Here is an 11,367-nt window from a genome sequence, read left to right as displayed (position 1 = left end):
CAGAGAGATGCGTGATGTTGGGGTGCTGGGTTTTGTGCAGGATGGAGCTCCCGGCGTAGGAACCGTGCATGAAGGCTGAGGTTGCTCGGCTAGGTGGCTGCGCTCCCTGCGGGGAAGCTGCCATCCATTAATGTCCGACCAGCACGTCCCCAGCCTTCACAGTAACGTGTCCACAGGTGGCTTCAGGGCGCACGCACGGGCTTTTTGTGCGTGTGCCGAACAGGATCGGGTCTCGTGTTTTTGCCACAGTAAGGGTCAAAGCACGGTAAGGCGCGTCCCCAGGCCGTCCCTCCCCCTGCCCACCGGGCACCCGGCTCCGGCAGCATCATGGCGGGGGACACGCATCCCCCCCCCACCCCGGGCAGCAGAAAATGGCGGCGGCGCGGTCCAATGGCGGCGCTCCGCGTGCCGCGGACGGTTCCATCCGCCTCCCCCCGCCCCCCCGCCCGGCGCCTCGCGTGGTGGCGGCCGAGCGCTATAAAAGCGGCCGCGGAGCACATGCTCGCTTCAGTGCCGGCGGCAGCGGGACGTGGCGGGTCGCGCCGCCGTGTCGGGGGGAGAGGGGGCGGTGGGCGGCGGGAGAGCCTTCCGGTCAGCGAGCAGCCCTCGGTGCCCGTGTCCCCGTCCCGTGTGAGGGCTGCCGGTGCCCCCCTGCCCGGCCCTGCGCTGCCGCTGCCCCGCGGGATGCGGGCTCGGCCCGCCCCGCCGGCCCCGTCCTCCCCGCCGGCCGCAGCATGAGCGCGGCGAGCGACGCGTACCTCTTCATAAAAGACATAAAACCCGGACTGAAAAACTTAAATGTCGTCTTTATTGTGCTGGAGATCGGTAAGTGGCGCCCGGCACGCCTCCCGCACACGCCCCGGGCTGCCCACGCGTGTCCCCCGTGGGCGGGGGTGCAGGGCGGGGGTGGGTGCCCCCGAGCCGTGCGTGGGAGCTGTGCGCCCCCGGGCTGTGCTCCCACCCGAGCTGTGGGTGCTGTGCAGCCCCCCAGCTGTGCTCCCACCCGAGCTGTGGGTGCTGTGCAGCCCCCCAGCTGTGCTTCCACCCGAGCTGTGCTTCCCCCCCGCAGGGCGAGTCACCAAGACGAAGGACGGGCACGAGGTGAGGTCCTGCAAGGTGGCCGACAAGACGGGCAGCATCACCATCTCCGTGTGGGACGAGATCGGCGGCCTCATCCAGCCCGGGGACATCATCCGCCTGACCAAAGGGTGCGTAGGGGCCTGGGGGACCGCTGCCGGACAGCACAGCTGCCCCCCCCCATGGCCGTCAGCCCAGTCCTGGGGAGCCTTCTGGCACACAAGCGACGGTTTGGGAGTGGAAGCAGGCTTTGACTCCTTGTGGAAAGACACAGATGACACAGCTTGCCCTGTTTGGACCGTGTCCTTATTCCGGAGGCAGAACCCTGAGATCACTTGCCAAATTAAAGCAGTCTCCTCCGCCCCAGAACATGCCTAGTACAAACGTATGCTCTGGTGGATATGTAGGGAGGGCTTGTATTTTTAATGAGGAGCTGGTGTTTCAGAGACTTACTTTGGCTTTAAAAAAGCTCTTTAGGAGACCACTTCTCTGTAGGAGGGGGGAATATGCAACAGTCACTCCTCATCTGTAAATCAAGCAGGGCAATGAAAAACATGTTCTTTTTTTAATAGCTAGTCCTTTACTCTAGCAGTCAGCTCCTTAATGAAAGGAGGGAATAATGAATGTCCCTGCAACACAGGAAAGTTGCTTTTGATTGGGGTGGATTTAACAGAAATGACAGGCAGAGGGGAACCTTCTCAAATTCACTGTAAAAATTTATGTTAGGACTACGCTGTAGAGCTTGGTTAGGTGCGATTGGATTTATCACAGAGAGCCAGTTTAATTTAAAAAACAACCACATTATGTTTCTTAGCTGAGAGAAAGTACACTAGCTTAAAACAGAGTTTAAAAATACTTTTCCATGTTACTTTGTCAGTAGCAAAATGATTGTCGATTTCATTTGAGTTCATGTCAGTTAGTTTACACTTAAAGGTGTACTGCATTGGCACTCCGGCCTACAGTACTGCAGGAGATGTTGGTGCTACAACAAGTACAGGTCCTTTTAATCTGTTTCTATGAAAAACTAGGTAAAAGTTCCTCAGTGGAGCTGCTAACTGAGCTCTTGTAGTGGTTCATTCGAGTGTAATTCCTGCTTTTGGAATGAAATTTTATGACTCTTGCTACCAAGACTACAGCTGCTTCCTGCTATGCAAATATCATTCTCTATGAAATAGGCTGACTCCTCAGAGGGAGGAGGTTTTGGGGAAGCCTGCTTGCGTGGAGAACACGTGGAGCGCTGAAACATGCAGAATGAAAGCAGGGCTCTGGGCCAGCACAAGGCCTTGTGTGTAGCTGGTGTTGAAACAAATTGTGATACTCCTCAGCAGCCGTACTGTGCTCTGCTCTGAGACTGGCTTACTGTGGCTGCTTTGTTAGTTTGGTGCTACCAATGGGAGGGTTGTTCCATCTCCGTGTCAGAAACGGAGTTTGGCTTGTATGAATTAAATCTGAGTTGACACCAGGATTTGAGGGTGGCTAAGTCATGCCTTCATGTATGTAAATTGCAGACTTGCTTAGGACTGTGTAATGGCTAAAGCTAAGCCTGTTCTGCTTTGGCTCTTTTTTTAAAAAAAAAAAAATGCCCTCACACAGGCATACAGGGTTCTCTGAACACAAATTTATATATAACTCAGGATTCAATGTGGGATGTTGCCTTTGAAAGGCAGGTAGATTTTGATTTCTTCTGGCAGGTTAATTTGACTTTCCAGTGCTTACTGTTGCAAGTAGTAAAGTGTAGTTAGGCCCTATGTGTAATTACCCCTTTCTTCTGCTGAATTTCAAGCCATTAGATGCATTCCTCCTCAAAAGCAGACGCTTGCTGATTTTGGTCGTAGGCTGACTAACTCATTTACAGGAAGCTGCTGCAGTTAAGAACTTGGAATTTAGAAATACTGAATTCAGTGTTTTATAACCAGCTCCTTCTGAAGCAAAAACAAATACCTACATACCTGGAATACCATTGTGCTGGAGATTATCATGATTTGCTGGGTCTTGTCCCAGTAAACAAATGCTCTACATCTCTCGCTTGTTTCTGCTTTCCTTTGTGCTCTGCCTCAAGACTGTCCAGCTAGCTTGTTATCAAGGGTTAAGCATAGAGGGGATCATATTTAAAGCGTAAGGTGGCGTTATGAGGTGAAGAGCATTAATCTTGCTTCTGGATGGGAAACTCCTGAGACGTGCACCAAAGTGTGGACCCACCTCTTCACTTGCTATGCTGAGATACAGAAAAGGCCAGCACTGAACTGGCATTGTGGTCCTGCTCTGCCAGCGGGGCCCCTCCGTGGCGCCTGTGTTAGAGCCCTGTGAGGCAGGATGGCTCCCAGTCTGAGTAGATAAGGCGAAGGGCAAGAGAAGGGCTTGTTATCTATATTTCGTAGAAACCTGGAGCACAAGGAAGTGGTGACTCGTTGAGATTATCAGTGACTCCTGACAGCGGAATGTCTGGGGCTCCTGCTTCCTTTGCCGGATCAACACGCCCATATTCCTGTTAGCTCCCTTGCGCTGCATCTGCGCTTCCAATGTGCATTTTGCAACGCTTCTCTTACATGATGCTCTTCCATGGAAGGAAAACTCTGTGGAACGCTTTGTATAACTCAAATTCCAGTGCCTGGAGCCAAGTGCCTCTATACAGAGAGTGCACTCGTGCTCTGCCTTGTAAGTGACTGTTTCTGCAATCCAAAAATGATACTTTTGCATGTCACTTGGAATGCAGTGATCAAACTTGTACCTTGGAAAAAAAACAAAAAGCAAACATGGTAAGGACCTGTACTAAAAAAGTAAACGCTTACTATTACACACATTCAGTAGCAGTATCCTCCAATGAACAAAGTTAATTCTTCCTGGCTGCTGCTGGAAGCATAGTAAGCCCCAGACCTGAGAGTTGTAACAGTGGTAACATGGGTACTGCTTTTGGCAAAGTGCCTTTCTTCCGCAGGAGTAGTCACAAGGTTTGCTCCAGCCAGGGAAAGAGCATCAGATCTCAAAATACTTGGCTGGTTTCCTGGAATTCCCAAAGGGTTCAGCCAAGCTTCCAATACCTTTTGCTAGAAGTAAAACATAGGAATCTATAATCTTCTAATGCACTAAAGCTGCACTCGAGATCTCTGGGAATTGTTTTTAGTCCATTAATCCTGATAGGAAGTAATTTTTTTACCTTTGAAGATGGCATGTTTCTGCTTGCTTTTTCAGCACTGGTCTTTTTTATTATCTAAGACTTTTTTTCTTCTTTTCTTTGGCCAGGTATGCATCTCTGTGGAAAGGATGCCTGACACTTTACACAGGACGAGGAGGCGAGCTGCATAAAATTGGGGAGTAAGTATTGCATGCTTGTATTTGTGGTGTTACGTGGTGTTCCCAACAGAGCATCATGGTAAGTATAGGATGGGGTGGCTCTCATTAAATAGAAGCTTGGTCAGCAAAAAGGTGCTGATCGGCCTTGGATAGGTACAGTACAGACATCTGTGATGTGATTTTCTACATGGTATGGTAATGAGTTCCAGTCCTCTAAGGATTTTAGGCATATTGAGGTAAATCAGCCTCTGTCACAGTACAGGTCTGGATTCTACCTGGAGGTGGTGGTGGGGAAGTGGATAAATGATGAGGGACTTAGTCTGCATTGCTTCCTTAGACCTCAGGTTGAATAACCACTTTGGTGGAAACCCTGTGTCTGTCTCATGCTTGAGAGACAACCAGTGTAAAGAAGACAAAGGTAGCTTCAGTGAATCATATCTAAACAGAAGCAAGCCTCATTAAACCTCCTTTAAACTGCCCACAGAGTGAGGCGGTGACTTTTCTTGACTAAGAACAAGCATGAGTAACATACTTGACAGGCAACAGGGAAAACAGCAACCTTTTTCTAATGAGAAGAGATTTTCCACTTCACACAGTGCTGTAAGAGGCCTTGTAGTCATTAGGGAAGTAGTGCCGTGGGGTGGCCCCCTCTTACAGGGTTCAAAAATGCCCTGGGCTCATCTGGATTTTAAGGGATGACCACGTTTTCTGTGGTGCTAAGTCATTGCTACCGCTTCCATGTGGTTAGTTGGTGGGCCTATTGCGTAGGACTCCCTGTAGGTGGAAAAGGATGCTTTGAATTTCATCCCTCGTTTCATACTCCTCTGTGCTATGGTAATGGAGCTCTCTGTAGTATGGGAGTGTGTGGGAGTATTTGTTTTCCCTTGAGATCTAATCCAGCCATAACTGGGAGCAGGCTGGGTGACTCTGCGCCTCACCTGACCTTGTGAGTGGGTGCTGGACAAGATTGTGTAGATGGGAGAGGCTGAGGGAGCTCTTTTGTTACTTCTTGTTTTCTTTAGACCATTTTACCTCCTAGAGTAGATGTGTACTTGCTCCTGCTTAACTGACATACCCTCACCTGGACGAAGTGACAGCTTTACCACAAGCCTGTGAAGGGATCAAAAAGCTAGCAAGGCCTTTTAGTACCTACAGATACTTTCTGAAGGTGTGAGATCTGGGTTAGTGACTTCTTGGTGGTGGGATATGTGCAGAATATATATTCCTGGAGTTGCAGAGTTGAGAACTTTAAGGACGGCTCTAGAATGTCATCATAATGCTGATTTCTTCTCAGGTTCTGCATGGTATACTCAGAAGTGCCAAACTTCAGTGAGCCCAACTCAGAACACATTGGACAGAACAAACTGGTATGTTAAACTTGTCTGAGACTTCAGCTATAAAGTGCTCTTCGTTCTGAATGCTTCACACTAGGCTGTGATAAGATATGGTCCTTCTGGAAAAATGGATTTGAATTGATACATAAATAAAAGTCAATAATTAGCGTAGCAAATAAATTCTATGTAGAGCCACAATAAGAACACAGGAGAAAAATCCCGTTCTGTGAATCTTTGGAACTTCTTTCTGACCCGTGTCTTTTTTTACATTTCTCTGAAGGCACAAGGTGAACAGAATAATAGTTCTGCATCAAGTAATATGAGTTCTTGTACATTCGGGCCACTGGGTAAGTCTCTTTCATTTTGTGGAGGTGAAAGTATAAGAAACAGTTAATGGGAATGAAAATAAATTTACCTTAAGGGCTTCGACACTGGGGGGTACAAGCCTGCTCTAAAAAGTGTTTTCACTTGGGGCATGAGTCTGCAAGCACAAACACAGACATTTCCTGAATAATGGTTTCAGGTTTTGTCCCCAAGAAGAGGAAGAAAATATTCATAGTGTCTGTGTCATGTAAAAAGACTTTACTAATCCTAGGTTGTTCTGATGCTTTCAAAGAGTTCTGGCAGCACTTGAAATTCTGTTTATAAAGTGGAGTAGCAGGAACCATTTATTTTTTAAACCACCTGAGACCTTGGTCTTAAAAATGCCTTCTTTAATCTTGCCAGTTACCATGGCTTTTCTGCCAGGTTAGCTCCTCAAAATAGATAGAAGTGGAGGTAATCTGAATTCTAATATCTGACCTGACTGCATGGCTTTGTGATATACTATTTAAGCTTTAATGCCTAATAAGAAGTTGCTTCAAAGGCTTGAGTGGGTGTAAGCTCAGAGGGAACCTTATTTGTGGCCTGCCTACACAATGCCCAGATTCAGTGCCTGGTGTTTTGTAGCTGAGTTTTGCTGGTGGATGGCAGCGAACTGATCCATAACTTGCTGCTGGAAACCTCCATGTCACTTCAGTTTGGTGACTGACTGGTTCTTCCTTAGCAGCATGATGATCGTTTCTTACTTTAATAAGGAGCCCTCTGTGTTCCTTTGAAAATAATGCTTCTGAGCAAAGAGCCCTGCCTTTCCTTTTCCAGGGTGAGGCAAGTGGGCTTTTAGCCCAGTTGGTGTGCAGGCATCTCCTTGGTGTCCCGGTGTTGGGTTTTGGGCAGCTTTGTTTCTGCTGACCTCATGTTCATGAGAACTTAGCGCTAGCTGACTTGCTCCTGTGACTGGACCTCACAAGACAGCTTTCTATTTCTGTCTGCTAGCAGGGAAAGATGCAATAAGCTATGTGCAGCTTGATTGTCTTCTGCTCATTTCTACTTGACTTCTGCCCTGCTATATCTCTGGAACATCCTAGTTGTGTGACCTACAAGCCAGAGCATGTTTCTGAAAGCATCAGTCTAGTTTTATTAGACTCCTGTCTCTCCTGGGCAGGGAATTAGCATGCAACTCCCTGTGGCCCTTCTTGCTTTTGTTGGAGGTGTTGGGGAAGGGATTAGGGGGGAAGGTAAGCTGCAGTTGGGATCTTGGGAATGCCAGAGGGACTTTTTGTAGTGCTCAGGGTTTGCTGATGGCTGCAAACTCCATATGTTCCCTGTTGTTAAACTTGTGTAGGGAAGCAGTGATTTTGTTCAATGGAACATGTGATGACCTCTTTTCTGTCTTTTTAGGAAACGGTTTACAAACTGGACCTGAATCAAGTGGATTCCCATTTACATATAATCATGGCCACTCTTATGCAGGTAGTGGGAGAGGCAATGGACGAGGACCTGTAAATCCAACAACAGCTAACAGTGTTCAGCCTCTTCCCCCTGCTGTCAGTAATGGGAGGGACCCACGCAGAGCCTATAAAAGATGACTATGCCAAATGTGGTTGTACAGCTTGCTTAAACTCTACACTCTACTTGAACACTTATTGCACTTTTATTTATGGTTAACTGTGAACCAGTTTGTCCTTCGTTTTTTACCTTTTGGTCTATGGAGCAGACGATGTGATCTTTTGTTTTGCTTAGGGAAGCACAGTGAGTCTTCCCTGTAAATTAAAGGGGTAGAGGGAGAAGGTGGATATAAGGACATAAGGGTAATGGTTTGAAGAGCCTCAGTTAAAACTCAGTACTGTTTGCTAAATGGAAGAAAATTTCAGTTACATGTATGTATTTTTCTGTTTCTGTTGGTCAGCCATATAGCCTTAAAAGGTCCGTAATGTCCTGTGTGCACATAACGTTGATTTCCCATTAGTGTTAATGGGAGTTCTTCGTACTGGAAGAGAAATGAGGGAGAAGGGCAAAGCAGCCTTAGTAAACTAGGTGTACTTGGAATGAATACAGCTTGTAAAAGCAATAAGTGTAAGGAAATGGTGGTGCCAGTACTTTGTGGTATCTCCTAAATCAGCGAATGAATAACCCAGACAAAAGTCAAAGACCCGGTGAGCATGTTGAAACTTGACTTCTGATTCCAAAAATCAGTATGCTATTTTAAAGACTAATTCTTCATCATGCCAATTCCAGAGAAGGCATATGCTATTTAAAGAAAAATTCTCCATAATCCACCATTATCAGTGTCAAGGAAAGCAACGTTAATTTTTTTTTTTTTTTTTGCTTTGGGTAAAAGCCTGGATGCTCATTCTTGCTTTGCCTGGAATGTGAAAGGAAGATCTAAATTCAGACAGCATTGGAGAATACTGTTAGTAGCTGTAAAAGCTCAAAGTTACTTTACAGGACTCTGAATCTCCAGGAAAGAATGAGTTTCACAAACTTCTCAAATGCTGCATTACATATCTTTTTAATGAGGCTGAGTACTTTTCCTTTCTTCATTCACTTTTCCAAATGAATTTTGTATTAGATCAAGTTGTATGTGTGGATTGCAGAGGCACTGGCCAAGCACACAGCTGCAGTTTTGGTGCTGCTAAGCTTTCCTTCCTCTGTTTTATATGGAATATCAATTATCCCTTAAAGAACTTAACCCTCACCCCACTCTCCCTTGGGGGAAGCTGAGGTTTTTTTTTCCAACATTACAAATGCCTTGACCCTAGGTAACTGTCCAGTGCCATATTTCAGATCAGGTTTAAAAAACAACTTTGAAGCTGAGGTGTCATACTGGATTCATCTGTTTAACTCTTCTTTATAGCTGACCTCTCAAATAAAAATTGCACTAACTATTTCAAAAACAAATTAACTTTCTTTCTGTCAAGCCATAAAGACTTAATGACAAAAGGCTATTTCTGAATTGCAAGTTGTCTCTGTTATTCATGTTATTTGAAACTACCCCTAAGTTACTGATGTTTACAAGTTACATTTGATATTTGTTTGGTAGTCGCACGATTTGTTGACAGTTGCCTCTAAGGGGCAAGTTCCTTGCTTAATCTGAAATACCAAAATGTCTTTAAAAGCGGGCAGCAGCAACAACAAATACCTGAAGGAAGTTTTAGGGAGACCTGTATGCTGTTTGCCTCCGATTTGTTAAAGTGCTACCCTGATGCCTGTTGCCAAAATTTGTCCTGCACACAAAAGAGTGGCATGCCTCCTGAGGTCAATCGCTGGTGCTGTTAGGGGAGAACAGTGCTGACTTGTAAAGCATGCAGTGAAATTGGGGAAGTGGTGTAAGGTGATGTGTAACTCAGGGACTTTAAATTGCTTACATATTTAGAAAAAGTCATCTATGGAGTCTAGATGTATAGACAACCTTTTATGTGGTGTTGCATTAAGATGTTTGATACGCTTGTGAGAAGGAATCCAAGAGGACTTCTAAACCTGTGAAGTAAGTGTGACATGTTCCGAAGGTAAATGAGCTGTAAGTATGGTGTGAGAGCTGTGCTTTCCAGTTGTAACTGTAAAGGTAGTAAGTGAATAGTTGAAGTGATGGCATGGTGGTGACTTCATATTCGTTGGGGTGTCTCAGCTGTGGATCTCAGAAGTCCTGGTGGTCTTGGTTTCTCTACAATAATAAAGAAGGTTGAAATAATGGGGAACCTGGTTTCAGTGTATGCAAAGGTACCTGGTGTTTGCAGCTTTATGCATCTGGGCTTTTATTAAGCTAATAAATTAAGTTGTTACCATTCAAAACTGAGAATTGCTGATAAATGTTATAATTGAAATGTTGCTGTCAAGTGGATGACTTTCAGTTGGGAGGAAAAAAGCACAAGAGGCTGGTCTCCATGTTTTCAAGGTTAGTAGCATTCCTGCCTTCATCTTTCTTATGTGAAACTATTTCAGTTTATTAATAAATTTTTACTTCTTTGCAGGGGAAATCTGTGCCCTGAAAAGTCACATGGACTTAAAGTAAATGTAATAGCAACTTTTCAAGGTTCCTCTGAGCTTCCCATGAACCTAAGACAAGGAAGTTATTTCCCTCAGAGGTATCAGTGTCAAGATAGTGAGTTCTCAACTTGCAGAGGAGTCTGGGAGCCTGCCTTACATCTGGATCCTATCACCTCAGTGTATGGAGGCTTTGCACAGAAACGTTTCCCTATGTAAACAAGCAGTGGTCATGAGTTACTCACACTATAAGCTGCTTCACAGGGTTCAGTGGCTAGGTCATTACAGAGTTTTTTTACACCTATCTGTGGAAGACACCAGAGGTAGGATTTTTGTGAGGGTAGTTTCAGTCTAGGTAACACAGGCCACCAAAGGAGAAAGCTGGAAGCTGTCCACTTCCCCAAACAGCATTCTGCAGTGCGGCTGAGTAGTCATGATGCACTTGGAGCCACCATACACCCAGCTCATGTCACATCATGGTGCCACTCTCCTCTTCCTCCATAAAGGGACTTCAGCAGTAGGGAGTTCTGTTGCTTATCTGCTGCAGTCCTCTGTGCTGCTTTAGTCCTTCCTCAGCCTGAATCCCCTTCATCCACAAAGTGGAAAAGCAGCCCTCTATTGCCAAACAGTGCCTAACCCTCAATGTGCTTGGGGGCCATGCAATCTACATCCACAGTGAAAAGGGGAAGGTGCTGTAACACACAAGTGCTGGAGCAGGGCATGTGATTGCATAATCACAGGTCTCACAAGACATCTCAATAGCTTTGGCCTGAGAACTGGCAGCTTGCTGTCCTGTGTGACAGCTATTCCTGTCCTTACAAACACCATTAAGAGCATAGGCTCCTGATAGGCACCTGCTGCCTGTGCAGAGATGCTGTGGGCTGTGTGAAGCACCTTTCCTGTGTCAGTGCAGTCTCTGCAGAGATGATGCCCTTAGCAGAAGTGCAAGGATGTCAGTCATGGTCTGTCAGTGAACATGGCTCACCTCTGAGCCCAGGGGATCATTTAGGGGAGGAGGAAAAAAAAGTGTTAGCTGTCTGGGTCCTTAGCGTTTTCATAGGCTTTAGTGTATAGCTAATGACCTGGCTGTACCCTTCCTGTAGGGATCTTTGTATCTAATGTCCACACCCCTCAAACAAAGGGTTATTATCTGTTTCATAAAGGCACTTTACATCAGCAGCTCCCAAAGTGCTTGCTAGAACTGGGAACTGGTAAAAGCAAAGGGTTTTCAGGCATTTCTGGGACAGCTTTGCTGGGCTGCTGCGTGGCCCATGTGTTCTCAGTGGCCCAGTGATTTCCTTGTTCCTCTTTCACATATGTAGATTTGCTCTTTTTATTTTTCCCTAAACTTCGAACCAAGCAA

The 11,367-nt window shown here is 46.1% G+C and overlaps 1 protein-coding gene across 1 annotated transcript; it reads left to right on the top strand.

Moving 5' to 3' along the window:
• The first annotated feature begins 356 nt into the window (after positions 1-356).
• NABP1 (nucleic acid binding protein 1) lies at positions 357-8,976 on the top strand. The gene is made up of 6 exons (XM_048058198.2): positions 357-825; positions 1,070-1,208; positions 4,318-4,389; positions 5,663-5,735; positions 5,983-6,049; positions 7,422-8,976. Exons 1-6 carry the CDS (start codon positions 372-374, stop codon positions 7,607-7,609), a joined length of 993 nt encoding a protein of 330 aa, XP_047914155.2. The 5' UTR covers positions 357-371; the 3' UTR covers positions 7,610-8,976.
• Positions 8,977-11,367: the final 2,391 nt, after the last annotated feature.

This window comes from Anser cygnoides, chromosome 6 (genome assembly GCF_040182565.1).
Source record: "Anser cygnoides isolate HZ-2024a breed goose chromosome 6, Taihu_goose_T2T_genome, whole genome shotgun sequence".
NCBI lineage: Eukaryota > Metazoa > Chordata > Aves > Anseriformes > Anatidae > Anser > Anser cygnoides.
This window is presented reverse-complemented; position numbering and strand designations above follow the sequence as displayed.